The 24,017-nt window shown below is 37.1% G+C and overlaps 1 protein-coding gene across 13 annotated transcripts in view; it reads left to right on the top strand.

Moving 5' to 3' along the window:
• The window catches only part of PLCB4 (phospholipase C beta 4), a 231,450-nt gene that overhangs the window by 202,025 nt on the left and 5,408 nt on the right, over nucleotides 1-24,017 (top strand). For 12 of the 13 annotated variants that reach the window (XM_072035240.1, XM_072035243.1, XM_072035238.1 and 9 more), the window contains 6 exons: nucleotides 5,521-5,636; nucleotides 9,857-9,932; nucleotides 15,740-15,915; nucleotides 20,264-20,365; nucleotides 21,997-22,054; nucleotides 22,515-22,601. In XM_072035240.1, coding sequence (XP_071891341.1) covers nucleotides 5,521-5,636; nucleotides 9,857-9,932; nucleotides 15,740-15,915; nucleotides 20,264-20,365; nucleotides 21,997-22,054; nucleotides 22,515-22,601 — 615 coding nt within the window. The remainder of the gene's footprint in view (nucleotides 1-5,520; nucleotides 5,637-9,856; nucleotides 9,933-15,739; nucleotides 15,916-20,263; nucleotides 20,366-21,996; nucleotides 22,055-22,514; nucleotides 22,602-24,017) is intronic. The other variant, XM_072035246.1, reaches the window with a different exon arrangement.

Here is a 24,017-nt window from a genome sequence, read left to right on the forward strand (position 1 = left end):
CTGAAGATGCTGTGCACTCAGAAGAGCTTTCAGCGTTAGCTCAAGTACAGCTATTTTTGGTCTGAGCTAGCCTGTGTCCTGCTGCTTTCAAGTACAAGCTGAGTGAGTACGAGTCTGTCCTAACAAGGAAGTGCCTGTCTAGAGCATGTCTTGCTAAAGACCCTGGAAAGGACAACTTCTTGAATTTGAAGAAGAGAATCTGAGCAGAAATGTATGACTATAGCAGCTCAGAGATGATCTTGGGAAAGTGCTTTGTGTACTCATCAGTGTTCTTAATGCATTTTATAAGCTGTGAGGGAGCAGGAGAACTATGCAGTCAGTTAGCCATGATCAGTTAGAGAAAGCCTTTGCATTAAGCACATTGAACTTAGAAGTTCCAGCAGTAGGCTGTCTCTCACTTAACCACAGACACTCCTGAGGTCTGGAGGAATAAGTAAACACAAAAAAACATGTTCATGTTGTTTAAGGGAAAAAAAAGAAAAAAAAGCCCAACCCCCTTCTCTGTCTAAAATTGTCCTTGTAGAAAATTCATTATGGAAAATTAATGCGTGCAAGTGTGGAAGAGAGGGGTGGGAGAGGAAGGGGCTATGATTGAAGCAGTGAAGCAGTGTTGGAGCTAAACTGATAGCCCTGGGCAGAGGTAGCTAAGGAAATGGCAGAAGTAAGGGTCCTCGTCACTGATAGCATCCACTCGGTGTAGAGAAGTATTAACAGCTCTGCTGAAATGGTGGCAGGCAGAGGTTTGTTGCTCTGTAGGAAAACACACATAGTATTGTCAGTCTCTGGTTTGTGAATATATAGGACAGTTACAGGCACCGCGTTTCCAGATTAATTACCAGAATTACTTTTGTACCCCCTACAGTACAGCATTGATGCCAAGGGTACAGGAAGGATGTAAAACTCTCCAGCACAGAAGGCCCAGTGGAAAAATCGTGTTTTTTTTGGGGGGGGCAGGTGGGTTATGAACCCATTGGCTTCTCTGCAGCTTAGTCGATTAGGCATTTACAGGGCTTTTGAAAAGTGGCCCTGTCTGCCAGGTCTGTATGGCATAATTCTTTGGTTATTTCCACTTCTCAGTATGATGAATATTGAAGGCACAATAATACAAGTGGTCACCTCATCTTCAGGAGATCTTGAAGAAAGGAAGTTTAAATAGTTCCTTTCAAAAGGTATTAATCCATTTATCCCTCTCCTGCACATCACAAGTCTGGCCAGTTTTGCACTCTGCATTCCTTAGAAATGCCTCCTCAGATTTTGAGTATGAATGGTGACTGACTTAAATAATTATAAATATTCTCTTAAAAATTAGTTAATAACAAAACCATAAAATGTGGTCACCATATGTGGGGTGTGTGTATGTGTACAGGGTACAACAGTTGCAAGGAGCTATGCCATGTAGGAAAAACAGATTAATAATAATATGTAGAGGAATGAGAGAATTTTATTATGCTGCCAGAGTGAAAATGGCTGAAACATTGAACTGTTGAAAATAAAAAGAAAGATAGGATCAAAGAAGTACAAAGCCAAAGAGTATTGTATTCTGAAAAGCCTGGCACCAGTTAATTTTTATATAGGATGCCTGGGCAGGAATTACAATCTTTACTGTTACTTTTTTCACTTTCATATGGGAAAAATAAGACATCTGGTCATGTCTGTCCATATTCAAGAGGCGTTTAGAAAATGCTCTTAATAATATGCTTTAACTTTTGCTTAGCCCTGTAGTGGTCAGGCAGGTGGACTTGATGGTCTTTGTTGGTCCCTTCCAATTCCTCTTCTCTGATCTTGTCTGTTCTCCTGATAGAGGTCATAAGGCTGCAAGAAGACCACTGTTCTTAGTATCATCATTACAACACAGACATTCTGTGACAGATAAATTTAAATTTGCCCATTCCCTGATGTCAGATTTAGTGGCTTGCCAAAGAATGCAGAATTTTGGATTTCATGAAGTGTATGAATAGTGAAGAGTTGAGATTTCACTCAGGACAGAGTGATGTAAAGGGAACATATTCAAAGCTCTGTAAAGGCAGAATGTTTTCAGAGAAATACATAAGAATTGTAAGAGAATAATACAGCAAGAGAGATTGAGTAGAGATTAAAGGCAGAACAAACTGTAGTGAGCACTGGAGAGTGACAATTACACAGAATCACAGAATTGTCTGGGTTGGAAGAGACCTCAAGATCATCGAGTCCAACCTCTGACCTAACACTAACAAGTCCTCCACTAAACCATATCACAAGGTTTCACAACAAGTCCTGTGATTCTATTAAGTTCACTCTCCCCTATACAAGTCTCTCTGTTCTTACCCAGGCTACAAACTAAGCAAAGGATCGGGTTCAAAAACTGATTCAACAGCTCTGTTGCAGAACTCAGATGCTTTTTCTGAACCAGAGAAGCTATACCGGCACACTGACTCGGAAACTGAAATTGCCTCTTATACTACAATCCTTGTTTTGTTTGACATTTGAAAAATAGTGGCAAGTTTGTGTAATGATTACCATTTTAAAAATCCATATTAAGAATAACTTCGTCTTGAATCCTAGGTTTAGTAATCTGTGCTTTTGATGTTGTTAAAATAATATGTCCAGCCACTTCTGCATATTGTAGAAATGTTTAAAAACTCTGGACAGCTTTTGAAACACAGCAGTTTCTGCCTACAGTCCTTTAAGTAACTTTAGTCTCTTCGTAGCGCAGAAGAGACAGTACAAATGATATGGGGCTCTAGATGAATAAAGTTTTGTAAAAGGAATTGTGAATTTGGAAGTAATAGTTTTTTTGTCATTTTATCATTTTGGTATTCTTTAATGAGAGTCTTCCGTACTTCCGTACTTCAGTTTTCAGTCGTATAAAGGAGTTTTAATGTTACATCAGGGAGATACCATGTAGGAATAACAGTTTGTATCATAAGAACTTACTTTTTCTTCTCTTGAAGAGGTGGAATTTTGAGTTTCTTTATGTTCCTTTTAATGGAACTATATATGATTCTTTTCTTTTTTTTCCATAGTCTTGCTCTGATTTGCATCTTCTTGTATCAGTTAGTTGACCACCCAGAGCCCCATCTGAACCATGGCTTCAATTTTCAGTATAATCATTAAGTGCTATTTTTAAATATATCTGTGTAAAAGACATGAATTCAAAATGCATATTCAAAAAAGAAAATCATGAGAGATCTAGCTGAGAAGAGCTTTATCTGCAAACACATTCTGAATCAATCGAGATTTTTTCTGCCTGAAACTTTGCATCGGAAAACAAAGTATACTGAGAAAGTGTTTTAAGATATTACTCATATTTCCTAGAATCCTGACAGTTTTGGATGCAACAGCTAGCAGTAATGAATTTTTCCTTTGAGCACAGACAGAAAAACAAACTCACATCAGCTAAACCATTTTAAATACTGTTCCAGGGTTTGAAGGTCATGTAGTTCAAGAGACTTCTGGTATGGTGCTGACTTCCAGTACTCTGTGCCTTCCATGCAGTGGCTCACAGTAGGCCATCTTCCTCTTCCAGCTTTGTTTATATTTGTGCTCAAATTCGCGTTTATTGAACTGGGTGGGCAGGAGGAAGGAAATGGGAGCAAGGATATGGTCTGCAATATGTCTGTTTCATATATAAGATAGAGTCGTCTTGGAGCAGTGGCATCAGAGGCGAGTCTCTGCAAAAGGTTACACTGGGTTTGTTATAGAGATAAGTCTTAAATCATAGTTGTTCTTAGGTAAAAGCAGATATTCTAGTTTTAAGTGATGTGCAGATTATGCAGAAGTGCGGCATGAGCATGCAGATGTCTCATACTTTTCAATATTTGCATAGCAGGAATTGTATTGTTCTTTAAGACTTGGGGAGAGTGTGTAGTTGGACAATTAGATACTCTCCTCAACTTCACCTGTGGCATTGTTGTGCTGTCAAGCTTATGCCATTCTTTTCACTGCCCATATTTTGTTCTACATGGTTAGTCAGTGTAGATACTCCCTGGTGAGGCTGGCATGCTTTAATGTTGATGGAGTCTATTTGTTTCCTTTTAAATCCTTCGTAGAACAGAAAATTCAATTCTCCACTCTTAAGTATAAAATTCAGGAGTTGTATATGTTCCCTGGGGGAGTGCTTAGCAGATGTTGGAGTGTTTGCATACATCCCAGTGCTATGTTTTTTAAAGCATCGCAACATTTGTATTAGCATTTTAGTAAAAGTGAATGCAAAAGTCTTTAATTAGAATTTTTAAAGGAAGAAACAGTGATAAGGCAAACACAGGTGTATAGAAAATAACAACAAAGAGCAGTAGAATAACAAGGGTAGCATAACTTCAAAACGAGCTATAAAAAGCAAAATAGAGATAAAGTCCTGGTAAGAGGCCATATTAATTAATGCAAGACTTTTTGTCATGATTAGATAAAATGTGGAGCGATTGAATATTAATAAAATAATGTAAAATAACAAAAAATTTTCATATTATAATGTAATTTCAATATTTAGTGCGCTCAGCTGTAGTTAAATATTTGCCTCACGAACAGCTGTTCTGATAAAGGAGAATATGAAGTCAAGTTTAATAATGAAGTCTATGTGTCAGTGCTAAGAGTGTTGTTTCCAGTACAGTCTTGTAATGGGAAGGAACTGTCTGTGCACTAGACCCAATTGGGAGAGCTAGTGATCCATCTTTTCATTATGAAAGGTTTTTCCTCCCTTTCCATGGATAAACATCCTCTGCCACTTCACCAGGGTAAATAACATAACTGTAGTAGTGACAACAGGTTGTCACTAGTGTGAAATATTTTACAAGTAGCTCTGTGAAGTCCACTTTGTCAACATGTGCTGTGTTGTTTGGGGTGGGGGGAAAAAAGAAAAAGAAAAAAAAGACTGGTTATTTGCAGCACTCTGCATGTGTAGTTGAATGCCATATTTCACTGATTACTATCGCTTGCAAAGGAAGATGCCCTACAAAAAGAATGAATTTCTTAATGATAAGATTGCTGTTGCATTAGGGGTCATAGGACAAATCTTCAGAATTTTCTTTTGGTAATTATTTGATTTTTAGCTATCATTTCTGGGCTTGCAGCTTTTTGATTTGCAGTGGCCTAGGAGATAGTGCTGTGTTCAGTATGAAATATGTAGAGGAAGGGGATTGGGATGAATTTTGTTCTCCTCAGTATTCAGAAAATTTAAAGTGTATGATCTGAGCTTATAAATCTGATTTTTTATTTTTATTTTTTTAACTTAGCACTTAAATGGGCATTTGTTCAAAAAGATGAAGTTAAGTGTATAGTATCAGTTGGTATTTTTTGCCATAATTACTTTGTTTCAATGTAACCATATACCATATTTTTAAGGTCTAGTACAGATTTTCATTTTTCAAACAAAGGAGAAATGCTATAGCACTTACAGTGGAATATCTGGAACCTTTAATAGCAGATGGCTAACCCAGATTAAATTCCATTGTCAAAGTTATCTGTTCATCCATTGATTTTTACACTGTAAGAAAGCTAAACATTAAACATCCAGCAACCTAATTGTAAGGTCCTACTGTTTTCCAGGAGCACAGCGCTATGCAGAAGTTGCACTGCACACAAATTGACAAAGTAGTGGCACAATATGATAAAGAAAAGGTATCATACGAGAAAATGTTAGAGAAGGCAATCAAGAAGAAAGGGTAAGATACCATTTTAAATTTTTTTCTGTAGACTAAAATAGATTTTTATGCTTTGTGTTCTGGAATAAAACATTCATAAAATGGTCATTCACGTTAATTAATTGCAGCTTGAACCAGCATTTTATATCAAACTGAGTTTGAGTTGCTTGAAGGCTCTAACCATGGGCTATAAATGTTGTACTCACTTTGCCATTCTCTAGTTTTGTACTGCCAGTAGGTGAAGCATGAAAGCAAAGGCATTGCCTCAAATATTTATTTCTTTGTCCTGATCTGGTCTCACTGCATTCTCCAGGGAATGTAAGTGTTGTGTTCAGTGAGAGCTGATCGAGGTCCTCAATCTTGCTAATGATCAGAAGGAAATGATTGATCTTGAGAAAAAAATCTAGCTTCTAAATCGTGAACAGTTTAAAATAATAGTTTTGCCATGCAAAAGTCCGTTTTTAAGTCCATTGGGACTTAAAGCAGCAATTATTATTAATTATTTAGTCCTATAGCAATTATTTAGTCCTATATAAAATTGTGCTAATAGTTAGCCTTAATTGCATATTGTTGTCATCTGTAAACAGCAACTGGCAACCAGCTCACTAACTGAATACTGAACATGAATGCATCTTTAGCGTTGGATTCTCCCACAATTACTTTTTGTTTTATAAATGATTTGGAATGACAGAGTTGTTGTATTTTATTTATTTATTTTTATATTTGGGGGTCCATATAACAAACTTAAAACAGAAATAGAATTAAGTAAGGAAGATAAGGAGAATTTTCTTCACTAAATTATGACAAGTGAACATAAACTCTATAAAAAGTTCGTGGATTTTTTTCCAGGAAAGGGGAATTGTAAGCACCCAAATACTTCTAAGCCAAGTAGTTTCTTCCAGAAAATGACCAATTCACCAAACAGAGAGATTAACTGCAGGACAAATTAATTTAATTTGGCTTTGATTCAATTTCCATTGAATATAACACAGCAGAAGGTTATTGACGTAGCTGGATTTATAAATGAAACCAGGGCATTTACTACAGTGTCACTGAACTAGGCCCTGGACATTGTACCATCATCAAGGGGAGAAAAGCTTCCCAGTGCTGTGCTAAGAATATTCCTGTTGTTCAGTAATCCTGTTGGCTTGAGAAGAGGCCAGTGCCTCTTCCTGACATAGTAAAACAGCAAATGAGGCTATGTCACAAAATTAAAGGTGGTAATGGTTGTCTCTGGGCAGTGAATAGTGGAAAGCCATGTGTAACAATGCTTTCGAGAATAATACCAAATTGGGACAAGTGTAAAAGTAGCTGATAATTTGATTCCCAGACTAACATCGTTTGCTTGGTTACTTGCAGAGTCTTCCCTTATTTTTTTTTAACGGTTCCCTTGTGGATGCCAAAGCCCTCATGATAAATTTAAATTATCAGTGAAGTTATTTGTTCGTTGTTGGGTTTTGACTTTTTTTTTTTTTTAGAGTTGTAAATAACTACTTCAGAAGCAGATCCAATACACAGCCAGATAATATTTTTCACCGTGACTCCATACTTTCTGGGGACTTCGGGGCTGTCAGTCATCTGATGGGTCTTTCTTGTTATGCAAATAACTACTGGTATCTAATTATCAACCAAATCAAAATCCTGTGCCAGCACAGGCTTTCTGTGAAAACACTTAGTTGAGCATAAAAGTGTTGTAAGGGCTTCCTTCAGGGTCTCTGCGTATGCAGCCCTCAAGCCCCATTCAGCCAGGTATTTAGATACACGGTCTCTTCACCCCAGCTGGGTAGCATCTCTTCACCGAGCTGGGTAGCATCTTTCAGGGTGTGCTTTTAAAGTGGATACACTGGCTGACACTTGAACACTCTTTTGAACTGAAACAATCCGATGAACAAGGGATCTTGGGTTCAGTGAGTATAGGACATGTTCCGTTTCCTTGGCTATTATTTTGAAGCCTTTACAAGCCAATAAAAGTTGTAAATGAGCACGTAAAATGTGTTTTTAAGGTAGTCATATTTAAATTGCCAGATACTTGACACTTCCTAAAAAAAAAAAAAAGCCTTTTTGATAGGTACATAGAATAGTTTCTCTTCTGATTTGTTGTGCAGTGTTTTGTGGTCCATTTCTGCCACATGGTGTGACAAAATGTCAACTGCATAATGTTCAGCAAAGTAAAAATTTTAATCACATGCTAATTCACCAACAGATGGACAGGATTTTGCTCCCTGTGCTAATTCTGTTGTACATTTGAAATGCTCACAAATCTTTGGGGAGGCCTATGGAGATATATATGCTTGTGTTCCCACTGTGAAATGGAGTTTGAGGTACACACAGAGATCCCTCTGATTTATCAAGGCTATCCAAGTGTATATGTGTGCGTGAGTGTGGACCAGTTAGATTGTATTGGACCATTTCTGGGTATTTATCACCAGCTGTGACTTGACAGCTTAATCCTGTATGTCACTGCAGTTGTGGACAACTCTAGTTATGTCCAGCCTGGCTTGAAGTTTTCCCTCAGATGTCATGAAAGCTATATTTCCAGAGAAGGGCTCAACTGGTTGATGACTGGGATTCTGAAAAATCTGGTGATTGGACCAGCTAGGCTAATTTGGGATAAAAATATGTTTAATTCCCCTAAGGAACACTCTTTTTCATAGTGTGACAAATCATATATGAATTAGAGCCAGATTCTGATCACAGCTGATACACAAGTGCATAAGCAAAGACTCTTTGCAGCCGTTTCTTAATCAGGCAGAGGTAACTGTGGTAAGAACCTGTCTCTATGGCTTTATTACTTTCAAAGTGTCAAACAAGTATTAAAAATCTTTACAAAAATTTTCCTGCTGCAACCAGAAAATGAATGACTAGTCATTCTGATGGCCATTGGGAACTCAAGGCACATAACACTACTCTTTTCAGTAGGGGCTTTCCTGGTACTGTTTGATGATAAAGTTTTCAGCTAATTTCCATAAGTTTAGCAGTACTTTGATATTAAAACAGGATGTAAACTTGTTCAGTTTCATTAATCTCCTTTTCTAGAGCAAACATGGATTAATGTTACAACAGTCAAGCAATAACTGTTTTTATTAGGGCCAACTTCAGATTATAAAATGAATGCACCTCCATCCACTCAGTGGCATTACATCATTTTACATCAGCAGATGATCCATCACAGAACTACTACGGTGATCTCAGAGTAGACTCCTCTAAATTTATTTTATTATTGCAAACTGAAAAACTGAGACTAGCAATGTGTGAATTTGTATTCTGTTCTAAAAACCTTTTCCTGCACAAAGGGGAACAACTAGATAGGTAAAGATGGAGCTTGTCAGATGGAGCCTGTAAAAATTCATGGACTTTTGGTGAGAGTAATTGGAACTGCTGTTGTAGTTGCAAAGTAATAGTTTTGCTGTGCATCCACCCTACCCAGTACACAGCCCAAATAATGATCTTTAGTGAAGGAAATTCTGTGGCTGAGAGGTAGAAGTCATCCATCTCCAGGCATGTCAGGGGGGCTTCAGCATGGGCCCTCTGCAGCCGTTTTACCAGCCTGTTCCTTGGAATCACAGTCTTCCTCCTGCTCAAAACAAACTTTGCAACTTGCATTCAACACGCTGTTAACTTAACCTGGTCACAAAGGCCATGCTGTATTCAGCGTATTGCAGGAGCAAGGGCTGTCTTCAAGATTGTTATTCTGCAATTCATATAAGGTAACTAATGCTTGGATTCATCTGTATGGGACCCCTTCTTTGCTACCCTTTTAATTCTGTTTTCCCACCAAGGAGTACTGAGACTTTCAAATTCAGTATGCCCAAATTGCCCCATGAGACAGTTATTCAACTGACTTCTTTTTCTCTGGCTTGAACTAAAACAGTAACAAAAACGACTTTTAAACCAGAGGATAAAATCATGGCAAGGTAATATGTATGTCTGTAAGTTTTTAGGCAGAAGCTGGATTATCTTAGCAAGGAGAAAGAAACGGAGTACTATAAATGGAGATGTTTGACATATCCTCAGCAACAGAATAATTGCGGGGCCAATCTAGAATTAATTGTGTGGTGTTTGAATTGAATGATCATTAATCCAACAATATTTTGTAAGTTGTGAATAAATTGCCAGAAGAAATAATTTCATTCCAATACGCTGTAGCACTTCAACATTGATTAACATTTTAATTAGTAAGAGCTGACTGAATGGGAAGATGTTTAACTTGTGGCACACATTTTCAATTTTGCTTTTTTTAGAGGAAGTAATTGTGTTGAATTGAAGAAAGAAACTGAAATTAAAATTCAGGCACTAACATCAGATCACAAATCTAAGGTAAGCAAACAGCCAATTTTAACACATGCATCATCTGAAATAGAGATTTTGAGACCCACATGGTAGTTAATTTTCTTGGAAGCATATGAATGATTTTTGGCAATAATAACATGTCAAAAAGAATAGGAGTAATTGAGTGTCTAAAAGTGTTTCTTCAAAAAATATTTAAAAAGCAACATCAATTTCCTGCCATTTAACAATTATTGAAGAAAGCACCATATGCATGCCTCATGAGGCAAAACCGGTCATTTGAGTCCATTTGTGTCAGTTTTAGCTAAACAAAGAAGCAAAAAATAAGCTATATGAAATGTGGGTATTCAATACATTCCCAGAATACATACATAAAAGTTTATTTCTCATTTTCCATCTTTGTCACCATGGACAACACTTGCTAGTCTGTCTCTTAAAGAAGCAGGAGACCAGGTTGCTCTTGAGCCAAGTGCCACCTTCTTTTTTTTTTTTTTTTTTTTTCCTCCAGGGATTAGTTATATTGTTTTCTCCAAGGTGCTGGAGAATAGAAGTACTCAGAGGCCCAACCTCAGTTCGTTTGAAAAAGCTGTTTTCAAGCTGTGATTCATCATTCGTGTTGAGTTGTATAGACCTACTTCCTCTGTAACGCTATACTATCACTATGCTCACTGACTGCACATTTTCTTTGAGAGTTTTACCTACCACTCGTTGACATGCTTTCAAGTTTCTAAAAGATATTCGAACTAGAAGGTGGCAGGTATACTAGAAGACACACCCATGTACAAAATAGTCTGGGGAAAGAAGTGTGCAGGAGACAGAACACAGTAAGTAAGCAGGAGTGTTAATGTAAAAGCTGAAACACGTTAAATGAATCAGACGAGCATAGAAAAATACAAACAAAAGCAGCCACATCTTGGAAACTACAGAATTAAAGTTATTTTCATCTTTTCTTCTCCTAATTTTATTCTTTGGTATTATTTCATGTGGAGAAGATCCTGGTCTTCTAAATGAGGATTGTTTCTTGTTGTTGCCTCTTCAGCCAAAGATTTAGGACCACCTGGAAAAAAAAAAATTGGTGTTTCTTTCTCATCTTCCTGTCTCCTTCTGCTATGAAAAGCCCGGAATTGTTTTCTTGATTAAAGCAGATTTATTGACAACTTTAAAAAGATAATTCATTTATTTCTTAGTGAAAAAACTCTCTGAGGAGCTCTAAGTCTCCATCATCCAGACGTGAGCTCCAAAACTCATTTTAAGTTATATTGTGTAGAAAATTCTTTGCTGTGATCTCAGCTTGTATCACTGGCAGTCTGGAGTTAAGATATCTGATTTGTACACGAGGACCATCCAAGTGTTCATTAATCTTCCAGACCTGATAAATGTGACTCATGTTTCCCCTTTCCACAAATATATGCAATGTCTGAGGTCTGTTCCTTTCAAAATCCTGCTTTCAAAACAGTTTGTTTGAATTGTAGTCCGTATCTGGAAAAAAGGTTGATGTTTTCCACTCCCATGTCAGGTTTTAGGATGACATTTTCCAAAGAGAGTTAAATCTAAGCTCCTTTGAAATGCCAAGCCTCTCTGTGTTGGAAAATTTCTGAAGAATCCCTCTGTAAGATATCTACCTCTGTGGTTTGCCCTAGGTCAGTGATTTTCAATATTTTGCTTGCTGTGGTTCCAGCAAAATTTTCCACATTATGTACCAATTTTAGTATTCTCACAGATTTCTTTTGTTTCAATTACTATGTGTGGACCCTTGAATTATTCCCAGAGATCATTCACAGCGTTACAAGCAACAAGTTAAAAAACAGTGCTCAAGACCATAGGGAAATTATCTTTTGTTATAGATGAACGTAGGTGCACTATTAGATGAAATTCTCAGATGCTGAATGCATTACACTGATATACTGGGAGTTTGATTAATTAACAGTTGTTCAGCATTTCTCAGTATTTGGCCCACTAATATGAAATTGGGTTGTACCATAATTCAGCTTTAATTACAGCTCATGTCCTTCAATGTAGCTCTGTGTCAAAATGTGCATGCACACTTTTAGCACCAAAGTGCCTTTTCATCTCCAAAAGTCTTCTTGGCATAAGGAAACGTCCAGCCCAATTTGGCATAAAATATTTAAATTAGATCTGAATGTCCCAATGTGTTCTTCACACAGTTACCATAGCAGACACAAATTACTCTTCTGCATTAGAAAAGTAGGTCCCAGCATCACACAGGCAGAGGATGAAAAGAAGGAAAAAGAAAGATTACTTCAAAAATTATTCCTGCTTGAACTTAGTGACTAAACAAACATCTTGCATAAATCCTGTGCAAAAGAAAGTTCCTTATCAGGATATTAATTAGTCTCTTAGGCACAGTGTAGGAACAGATGAAAGGACAGCATTACAAACACAGTTTGTAGAGCAGAGAAGAGTGAAGTTAGCTAATTTTTTTTTATTTTTTTTTTATCTTTTTGGTAAGCAACACTACCTTAGTAGCAGAAAGTAGGACAAGAACGCAGCCCAATGTTAATAAATTGAAAGAAAGCAAGGATGTATGTTGAATTTATTACATCTAAACTTTGTAGTGTATCACAGATCTGTGGCAAAATTTGATTTCAGATGATTTAATAGTCTTGAGTTCTCAGGTCATCTGAATCTGAGTCAAATTGAGTATTTAAAATCTTGTAACTATTGTTCGGCAAATCCTTTGTATTCTACTCATCAAGTTATATTTTGCCTTTTCTGAAATAAGACTTCTAGCTTGCAGGATATTAAAAAAAAAAAAAATCCTCCTTTTCTTTCCCACCCCAAGAGAAAAACTCATCTTACAAGGTGCCATACCTGCCACTTAGATTGCATGCTGATTTTGGAATTAGTAGCACATCAGTAGCATTTCTATCCATGAACAGAAACAATTTTCTATTCTTATTTCCTGTATTTTCAAATTAAATACTTAAGAGTACTGCCATGCCTAAGTCTCCTTAGGGTTTTCTTCTTTGCTACCAGTGTACCTGAGATGCAGGATTTCTGCCTTCAAGTTCTTGTAGTGTATATATCAACCATTTTAAAACTGTGATCACGTTAAACATTTGTAATGGGCACTTGATTCTTTCCTTCTCTGTATTTATTTGGGCTTTGTAGAAGCTCTTTGCGCTGAAGTCACAGACTATTTGCTTTCACCAAGGTTTCCACTATTTATGTATTTATTTGTTTCACTTTTTTATTGAGTCACAATTCTTTTTTTATGTGAAGTTTGTTTGCTTTACCTGAACAAGGTGAAGACACTAAATAAAAGCAAACTCTTTTATTTCCTTGGACGCATGCCTGTCCTTCTAGGTCAATGTAGAACAGCCTTACTGTGACTAGGAATCAGATCTCATATGTTAATATCCCCTGCACTTTCTGGGAATTTAAAGTAGTCTGAAACCCAGTCCCAAGTGACTGTCTGTATGGAAGAGTTGCACAACAGCAAGTGAGGGAGGAGCTCTCTCACAGTGCCTGCTACAGTTTTATTGACTTTTGAAAGGGGACAGAGGCTAGTCAGGGTATTCTCTGTAGGAAGGTAATTTGAATCACAAATTTTTGTAGCAAACCATGTGTTGGCTCCTGTGCCAAGGTATATGGTACGTGATTTGCTGCTGGCTCTGCCTGCATCATGGGTCTCATAATTACATTATTATTTTCTAAACATTAATACTTTCTAACATTGTGACAATAGAAGTTTTCTGAGTGCATGGTCCATTTTCTGCTGTGGTCCCAATTACACTCAGTTACCAAGGACTTTGGATCTACCTGAATCATTTTTCTCCAAGTCATGGATGAAGCTGAATCCATATGGATACTCTGTGCTGAAAGTAAATAATAATAAAAAAAAAAAAAAGGGTTTTCCCCAAAACTTCATCAGTGGCTAACTTTTAGCTCCACTACAGTGGACTCCAAGTCTCCCTGGGGGTAAGCCAAATGATCAGTATTGAGAGGAAATTCATAACCGAAGTGTCTAGTTGCATGAGGCCCTATAAATATTAGAGGGACGTCTCCAGAGAGTGTTTAATCTATAGGTGTGATGAATCCTGCTGTGAATCTGGCCCATTTTCCTCATCACTGTTACAGGGAGCTTAGACTAAACTTGGTCCTAACGTAAGTGCCATAATAAGTGCTAGAGGTGAGTTGGAGTGCCTGCCCCTTAACCTTTCAGAAATTCCACCTGAAAGATAAGTGCTTTTTCCTTAACAACTTCCAAACATTTCTTTTGACCCAATTTAAAACCAAATCTTTGGTTTTCTGGCTACAAAGGCAGTACTGCCTTAGGAACTTCTTATTAAAGCTATTACTCCCACTAACAGCTCCACATCCTTCAGTGCTTCTATCGCTTCACGGGTTCTGTTTTAGTAGTATGCTTACCCACATGCACAAAATTAAGTATGACTCGTTTTTCTGGAGGCACATTCACACTTAAATATCCTGTTGAATTAAGCCTATATTGGTCTTACCAATGTCCTCCCTCAGAGTGCTTTTTTTTTTTTTTTTTTTTTTTAATGACAGCTGCAGAAAATTACAGGTAGCTCACCTGCAGCTGCTTCTGCTTCACATCATATCTGTTTTGATATGAAACATCTATTTAACTGTAGTTAAATGCAGGTCTGTTTTTCATGTAGTGGTAGTCACACAGATCTACTAGAAAATTACTTGCTCTTTTTTTTTTTTTTTTTTTTTTTTTTTTTTTTTTTTTTTTTTATGAATCCAGCTTTATTGCATGTGTCCTTTGTGTAGGGTGGTCTTCAGAGAGGCCTTTCCAGGGCAGAATGGGGACTGGGTCTTTTCAAGCCCTCTCTTCTTTCACCATCACCAGTGTGTGTAGGAAGGTCAGCTCTGCATTACGCAGAGCTTCTGTGGGCCCACACCTGAAACACTGGCATCAATCACTCACTTTTTGAGCAAAACGGTGGCAATTTTTGATTCGAAGAGTAATGTTTAGCTTTCATAGAAGACGACCCAAATGCGATTAGTTACCATAGCAGCACTTGAAATTAGTACCTGAAAATAGGTTTATTTTTTGTGAAGCACATTTTGTATACCATTTATGGAAAAGTGGGATAGCTTGTCAAAATACCCAAAGCTGATTATTAAAGGATAATAAAGTATATCTTTCTATTAGCTTCTTTTCCAAATCACTGAGTGTAATATACTATTATAATAACAACTCTAGTGATTTAGACTTCTTCAAATTGTGTCTTGGGAACTTTCCAAAACTTTAATCTCTTTTTCTCTTGTGAGTATTGGGAGATAAGCAAAAGAAGAATGCTTGTCAGATTCCCTGCTGACTTAATGAATATAAAACAAAGACACGTAACCTATCCTAAGATTCAGGTTGTATTAAATACAGGATGTCTCTGTAAACTGTCTGTTTATAGAGCTGTCTCACAAAATCAAAGACTGTATGTAAGCCCTCAGAGAAGTCCCGCTCACTAGGTTTTTCCATTGCTACTTTCAATATTCTTCTTTTTTTTTTCCTTACAACCAAGAATATGGAAGCATTTTATAATGAACTTGGTGTTAGAGAAGGTTTTAAAATAATGTTAGTACAGTCAAAAGCATAAATGCAGTCAATTCATTCAGGGCACTTTAGGTGTTAGGTGTGGCTTTATATTCGTCTTTATAACACCGTGTAGTGTCCTCAGTGGCTTCATTACTCTGAAGCAATTTCACTTATGCAACTTCGTTTGCACAGTTTAGCTGCATTCTTTCTAATATTTTTTTATGATTGTCTTTACATCATCTTCAGCATCACTAACAGTTGGTCTTATAGCCTGAGAACCACTGGCAAAGTTGCTGTTCCTTCTCTACAGGTAAAAGAGATTGTGGCACAGCACACGAAAGAGTGGTCCGAGATGATCAATACACACAGTGCTGAAGAGCAAGAAATCCGTGATTTACACTTGAACCAACAGTGTGAACTACTGAAGAAACTGCTGATTAATGCTCATGAACAACAAACCCAGCAGCTAAAATTTTCACATGACAGGTGAGCAGCGCAGTGCTACTCGATGAAAAGGGCTTGGCTGGTGTCTGTTTTGTAGAATGCTTTAGTTTCTTGTGCTGATAGCTTCTGTACTGCTGTCAAAGGTCCTGGACTGCATGCATGGTAGAAGTGAATTAACTTATCAGGCAAGGAATAGTGAGATGCAGGAATGGGCTTCTTGGCAGGTTTAGGTTGCAGGAACTTCATTAAAAGTAGCAGATGCAATGAAGTGGTGGTAGTTCACATCAGCTGTGGATGTGTCTGGACTTTACCCAGAAAAACTGAGAAAGATCAAGTATGAAAATGTTCTTTAAATTGCTAGCACTTGTGGGTACATGTATTTATAACACTGTTGATTGTAAGAAAGATCCACAAAACGTAAGATCATAAGAAGAATGGATAATGAGGTAAGCTATGTTAGACTAACATCTTCATACAATATACAGCCATAATCACTGGGAACACAGAAGATACTGCATGACACTACTGTCACATTCCTTGTCTAATTAACTGTCCTGCACATTTGAAGAAATTAAATACAAATAGTGTCCAGACTATTAAAAGTGGAAGTAAGGAGAGGAATCATTTTCCTCTGCTATGATCTATAATGTGAAGCAGCCTTAAAAGCACATGAATGCAGTATGTGTGTTCACATATATACAAATTCATATGTAATTGTCTACAGCATATTTCACATCAAAAACGTAGGGAAAAATGAATAAATAAATCACCTTTAATGAAGGAATTTAAATTATTTTTTAAAAAAATTCTGAGTGAAAAAAGCAGCTTATCTTTGCATCAGAGTACACATGCTGGGACCTGCAAGCTTTCCATCCAACAGAGAATTGTCCCAGCAAAAGGCTTTTAGTGAGCTCATCTTTATGTTAATCTCTGTGTTAACCCATGTATTCAAGCTGCCGTTCAATACATACCCCATCAAAACTAAAGTCAGAAAATTGTTAAATTATAATACAAATGCTTTGTTCAAAAGACAGTAGCCAGAGGAAGGTGCAGTCCTTAGTATTGTGTCTCTGAATCATACTGGGCTGCATCATCCAGCCCAGAGAAATCATATCTCTTTGGTTTTGAGAGTCCTGCTTTCTGTCCTGTTTGAAATTCACTCCAGCACTTAGAAGATATTCTACTGATGTATACCCTGCTTGTGGAACAGGATATTTTTGTCCTCATCTTTTTGAAATTAAGTTTTTGTTAGTTTTCCATACGTGCTCTCCTGGGTTTAGAATTTCTGCATCTCTGTGTTGGCCCTGTATAATTTATTGTAAATGGTTCATATGTTCTCATTAATGTATTTTTCTCTCTTGATAGAAATCACTTAAGTGTAAGTCTACATATTGTTCTATTTTTAGAGCTTCTAAGAACCAGATCTCAAAATCCACATTCTGATAAATACTAAGAACTTTTTCTTCTCAGGAGTAACAACCTTCAAATCTTTTTTTTTTTGCTTTATTCATTGTAATTAGTTTCTGCTTATTCAGGAGCTTGTATGTAATCCCCAAATGTGCAGGCCGGGAACTTCCCTGTTTAAAACAAATGTAAGAGTGTGTCTACATCTATGAATATTTCAGAATTTGGAATGGGAAATTCGAAATGTGAATAATAATGCCCCCAAAGAAATTTTACACCTAATCATTTGTGAACTATTTCAGAGAATGCATTGTATGTGGGAACAGATATACATTTATATGTATAGGTGCATGTAATAACCAAGAGACAACTCAGGTAACCATAGGAAAAGAGGGATCTATCTGAGAGCAGTGTGGGAGCTGGACCATACTCTCAGCATGCTGTTCTTGCTGCTTCCCTTCTCTGTGAGCTGAAGTAATGAGTTAGCTATCACAACAGAGGACACAAAGCTGGTAGAAAAGATCAGTAATCTAAAATGATAGTTATCTGCTGCAGGGAAGATTGTTTCCCTTCATGTGCAGTGGGAAAAGCAATTACAGTTTATGCTTTGAGCTCATTTAAAAACAAAGCATAAAACAGCAAATACTACTAAAAATCTGAAGCTTATTGAACTCCAGGGATGTCATCCCCCCTACCTACCATGAATGGGTTAGCTTTCCTGACTGGGGTGCAGTGAGCTTGCAGCATTTCAGAAATTGACGACTTGAAGCTGGTATCTGCAAGCATTTTGTAATTGAATAACATGAGAGAGAAAGGAAAATTGTTTCTTTCTTCTTCTTCTTTTTTTTTTTTTTTTTTTTTTTTGGTAATACAAAAGGAATTTTCTAGATACTCAAACAAGACTGGTGTGACATAACATTAATGCACTTTAAAGTAATCTAAATATATGTATAAATTCCCAGGATAGATTCAAGTGTTTAAACTCACGTATCCTTTCAGAAGACATTTGTACAAATTTCAGAGTTACAATCAGTATAATACAGTAGGAACCCAACAGTTAAATTTTGTAGTCGCGTGTGGTGTTTTTTCAGAATCCCTTTTTCCTTTGCCATCCTGGCTTATCTACTTATTGCAGTTAACTTTTACTATAGGTATCCCCATCACCTCTGAGCAGGAGGGAGTTCTTTAATCATGGCATATGGGCTGAACTTTGGGATTTCATGTGAAGCCCCACATCAGACAGTTAGGCAGTGAACTGATGCTAGAACTTTGGCCCTGTCTTTGGGAAATGCTATTTTAGAAACAGAAGTGGTCCCTACAAGTGCTTGTCGGTGATTTTAAAAGGACGATGAGATTTTTCATGTCTTCTATTAAAAATATCTTCTATTTCCTGCAAGTGGTGAAAACCAAAAACACCCAGGAAGACCATCAGCAGTGCAACTGAGAGCTAAATGATAGCTGCCAGGACAGAGAAACAGTTGTGCATGGATAGGTGTTGGCTCTTCTAGCCGTATCTGTGGCCAAAGCCTCATTTTAAGTCATCAGTGATGCACGGTAGTCCTCTAATCCTCTTAACTGCTTTCACTCTGAAATTGTATCTGATGCAAATAGATTAAGTCAGTATGAACACCCACACTGAAAATTTTTCATATCCCTGTGCACAGGAATTTAAAAAAATTATTTCAGTACTGCTCTTAAGGTAGTGTTCTTGAAAATTACTTTAAATTGAGTATAGAAAATAAAAGCTTTTATTTGGAGAAGGGACTATTGGAATGAAACGTGCTCTCAAAAGAACATTTTTTAGAGTTCTGTCTCATTTTTACTGCTTCTAAGTCTGTATTCAGAAAATGTTTCTTATGAATTCTTAGGGGAAAAAGAGTGCTGCATTTTTTTAAAAAAGTTTTAATGTATGAAAAGTGTAAGTTGTGGAACAAGTTTACTCATGCTACTAAATCATAAATGTCTTCTAGAGATTGAAGAGTGCCTCAAAAAATCAGTGTCAACATTTCATTAAATTAAGCACTCTGTTCTGTGCCACTCTTCTCCTGTGCATACTTAAAATTTGGGGTTAATAAGTACAATAATTAATCAGTGTTCTACTCTAAGATATGTCCAGAAAAAGAGACTGAGGCACTGCCTTGGCTTGCAACAGGTAACTTTTACTTGCTTATGTACTGCTGGGGATTTCACAATTACTATTGCCAGTTATTCACTATCTAATTTCCATATATAATTCCTGTCTAAATAAGCACTTAAGATCAAGAGCTGCCAGAGCTGGAATACTAAGCAGGCAGAAAGCAAGAGCTAGCCTTCAGGGAAGGCCTTTCTGGAGCTTGGCTAGCTTACCCAGACTGAGCCAAATTCTGTTCACTCACAGTTCAGAAGTCGTTTCCGAAAGTCAGCATCTGTGCTGTTACTCCCAACAATGAATCATAACTCCTGTTAAAGCTACACAGTTTCACAGAAAACACTGAAGGGTTCTCTGGGCCAGAAGGAGAAAACAAGCACAGGTTTGGCCATGGTCTAAAACATAGGGCTTTTTGCAGTCCCAAAGTAGAAGTCTTAAAAGGAAAGCTGTCAGCTCATACTACCCTAGGAAGTACAACTATTATTCGTATTGCAGCCATATTCAGAGGCAGGATATGTAATAGATAAGTTGCATTTTGTACATAGCTGACAGTAGCTCATGTTCAGACAACTTTATAATAGGGAGAAAAGACTATTTTCCACCCTTTAAACATTCAGAGTGTAAAATGCATAAAGCTTCTCTTTCCAATTATATTCCCTAGGACAAATGAAGGTTTCTGAATGCTTGCTCAAATTGTATAAAGTCTACCTAAAGGAAGGTAATTTTGTTATAGTCTGGTCTTTCCTCTTCCCTAATACTTCAAGGACAAAATAAGCCACAGTGCAGAGTAATACCAGGAAACCAACTTCATCAGCAATTGCATTTTGTATATTCATGATTCTATTTGATTTTGCTTAGGGAAAGCAAGGAGATGCGTGCCAACCAGGCTAAAATATCTATGGAGAACAGCAAAGCCATAAGCCAAGACAAATCTATCAAAAACAAAGCAGAAAGAGAGAGGTAAGTACCAGAGGTTCCTTTCTGAGAAGGGAAGAACATTATCAAAAGCTGGCGAGTGAACTCTCAGATTAATTCTGTTAAAACCATGCTTTTATGTGGGAAAACAATGTCTAATGATTGTGCTGAATACTTCTAAATGACCGTTTTAAGAAAAGTATTACTTTTCACTTGTTTAGTCTTTTAATAAATGTGATGCCCTTCTCAGAGAAACAAAAATGTCCTGAACTTTATACTTACTATCTGTGAGTGACTGGTGTAGGTCTAAGAGTTGTAATGACTGTACTTAGGAGTGCAGTACACTTTTTTTTTTTTTTTTTTTTTTTTAATGACAGTAGGGTTGTTCTGAAAAGGGAGTCTGAGGTTTGGTGCTAGGTGGACTTGGAATAACTTAAGAGGCAGCATCACTAAAAACACAGGAGGTGGTGCCAGTGAATGCTTTTCTCCATCTTCTACTGATAACACAGAAGAGAGATGGAACAGAAGACAGGAGTGCTAAAAGCGATGGTAATAAATGGAGAGGGTGATGAAAGATAAGAGCGAAGAAGCTGGAGGTGTACTGCTGAACAGCGCATGTATAGCCTCTGGTCCTGAACAGAACCACAGCTCTCTCCCTTATTATGTGCTGATATTAGGAACCTGGCCAGCATCTAAGCTCAGCAAACCAAGGGCTTCTAACACAGCATGTTTGGGGAAGACAGCCGCAATTGACTTGAGAGACTTGCCAGTACCAGCTACTGAGACTTTTTTTGAAGATTGATTTGCATTATATCTATTTTAAATTTCTTCTTTACGTTTCCAAATAAGTAGATAGAAGCAGAATGTACATGATGATGTCTCATAAGCCTTCAAGGTTTCCCCTTCACTTTGGGCTTGCCTTCTGGCTCATTTTTTCCTCTTTACTTTTTTCCCTTGATACTGGGCAGTGTTGGCCAAAAGGCTTGAACCTGTTCCTACTGAATTAAGCCTCTTAAGTGTTACAAATTCCTAGCTCATCAGAAAGATGAGTTGTCAGAGGCGTTTGTAACTGCATGCTTAGTTTATATAAGACCTCCAGTAACATCTCGAAAATAAATCTCTTCCAATATTTGAATGCAGTCTGAATGCAGTTCCACTTTTCAGGCTTTGAGGTTAGTCTGATTCAGTTCTTTGAACTATTTCTGGTATATTTCATGACATGAATCCTAAGAAGAGAGGCTTATGATTATGTCTCTTATGTTAGTATTGTATATTTATCTTTGTATAAATATTATCTTTAAGAACCTTAAAGCATCGGTAAACCATAACTTTACATATGATGATCAGATGTTTTTTCCATTGTCACTGCTAGAGACGTAGCACTCTGTAATCAATTTATTTTGATAAATGGAGAGTGAAATGAAGAATACACAGATGAATTAAACAGTTTAAGTTCTGTTCACCACTCCTGAGTAAGGGAAAAAGTCAAAACTTCATTGGAAACAATAGTGTAATAACTAGAAGACTGTTCAGCTTGCCATTAGTGCCATATGTGACGGATAATCAAAAATTAAAATAAAATTTACAAGTTTGTGGTTCTCTCTGCTGGTACCTTTGAGTTTATTTTCTTTTTTTTCCTAACAAGTCTTCATGGACAATGTCTGTATTTTTTTTAGACGAGTCAGAGAACTGAACAGCAGCAACACAAAGAAGTTCCTCGAAGAGAGAAAAAGGGTAACTATAACTTTGACAAAGCTATTGGGCACTATTTCTGGTTATTCATTTTCATTTCTGTGTTGAGAATACAGCTCTAGTAAAAAAATTAAATACATTTAAAAAAAAAATGAATGTTTGTCCTTGCTTTGTTCCACATGCTTGTAGTATAAAGATCTAACATCTAAAAGATCTAGATCTATTTTAGATAAAGATCTAAACTTTAAAACAACAAAGTTAAGGTTGATGTGTCTCTGTTAGACTTCTATGTAGTATATATATTATATGCAATATGTATAAATATATTACTGTTATATTAATAGCTCTTCTTAAGACTCTATGATACAAGGGCCCCCTGTGAAGTTTTGTACTATCCAAAGGAGGCAACACAGTATGTATATGTGTATATTTCAATTAAGTTTTTGTTGTGTGTGTTAATAATGCATTATATTTCTCTCCCAATATTTTCTCTTGCTTACAGCTTGCAATGAAGCAGTCAAAGGAAATGGACCAGTTGAAAAAAGTTCAACTTGAGCACTTAGAAGTCTTAGAGAAGCAGAATGAGCAGGTATTTTTTAAAAATGCTTAAAATAATAGCAGACTAGTAAGAATGGTAACCAGAATCAGGCTGAACAGGATGCTTCTAAATATAAATCGTTACTAAACTGGGGAAAATGACCTTGTTCGTGGTCACTCAACTACCTGGGGGAGTTAAAATGAAGAGGCAAAGTGAGTTAAATAATGATATAGAACTCAGTTTGTTTCAGATGTGAAAGCTTCACTGTTTAGTCAGTCTGTCCTTTTAGCAGCTCAGCCACTTTGGTACTAATTAGATAGTAATAAAAAAAAGTAATAAAAAGCCCAGAATACAAATTTTAATTACTCCACAAAACTACCTCAAGAAAATCTGTTTCTTTTGAACTTAGATTTCTAGTGCTGACTGGGAAATAGAGGTAAAGCATGTGCACAGAGCATCTCTGAACTCCAAGAACCACTTTAGTTTGGACTGAACAATAGAGTATAGTAGCACAGGGAGTTTTATCTGTGCTAATACACTCTTTCCTAATTAAAATACCTTTTATTTTTATTTTATTTATTTATTTTTTAATTTGAAAAAGCTACTTGGCAAGGCAAGGAAAATTCTAATCTTAATTCTGGTAGAAGCAGTACTGTTCTGAGCAGTTCCCTTGCTGAAAGGTTGAGCCAGCAGAGCTGTAATATGCATGAACTTGCAGTAATGCACTTACACAAGTGTAAACTGCAAGGGGAATATACCCAGCAGTTCACTAAGATGAGAGAGAAAGGATGTGTTTAATACCCATTGCTTTCAAGGGTTATGCTCTTAATTCTTTTGAATTAAATTTTCTGAACTTAAACTCTCTGGCAGACACTATATTATGAATTAAAGTAATCTTGCAGAGGGGGAGGGAAAAGTATGTCCAAATCAAGTGTTTCCAGTATCACAGGAGTCCCAAAAGCTGTGTGTGACTGGGTTAACTTCTGGGGTGATGACAGCAAGTAGGGTCACGGGCAGCTGCTACTACTGAGCACTGGACACTGTGGCTCTGCCTTCTGATTGCTCCGCCTTCCTTCTGGATAACAAGCAAGATTTCCAGTCTGTCCCCTGCCAGGGTTTCTGTAGATGCCGTCTCTGACATGCAATATGAATGAATATTGGTCATTCTGCTCCTGAGCAATAGCTACATACAATCGAAAGGTGGGAGTTGGGGGACACCTAGGGGAGGCAATTGGGGTACAGTGGACCTGCAGCATTAACTTTAGAGAGCAACACAGAGAACTCTGTAAACTGAGCTAGTTGACAAAAAATAGTGGGCTTGATCCAAAGACAGGTGTTATCAGTGGTGTCTTTCTGCTGGTGGCCTCAGAGGGCCTTAGATCCAGTGTTTAAACACATAAGGACAAGAGGAAATGATTACAGTTGTGCTTTCAACCACAATGTGGCAAACAAATCATGTATAAGGGC

The sequence above is a fragment of the Anas platyrhynchos genome, chromosome 3, assembly GCF_047663525.1.
Source record: "Anas platyrhynchos isolate ZD024472 breed Pekin duck chromosome 3, IASCAAS_PekinDuck_T2T, whole genome shotgun sequence".
Taxonomy (NCBI): Eukaryota; Metazoa; Chordata; class Aves; order Anseriformes; family Anatidae; genus Anas; species Anas platyrhynchos.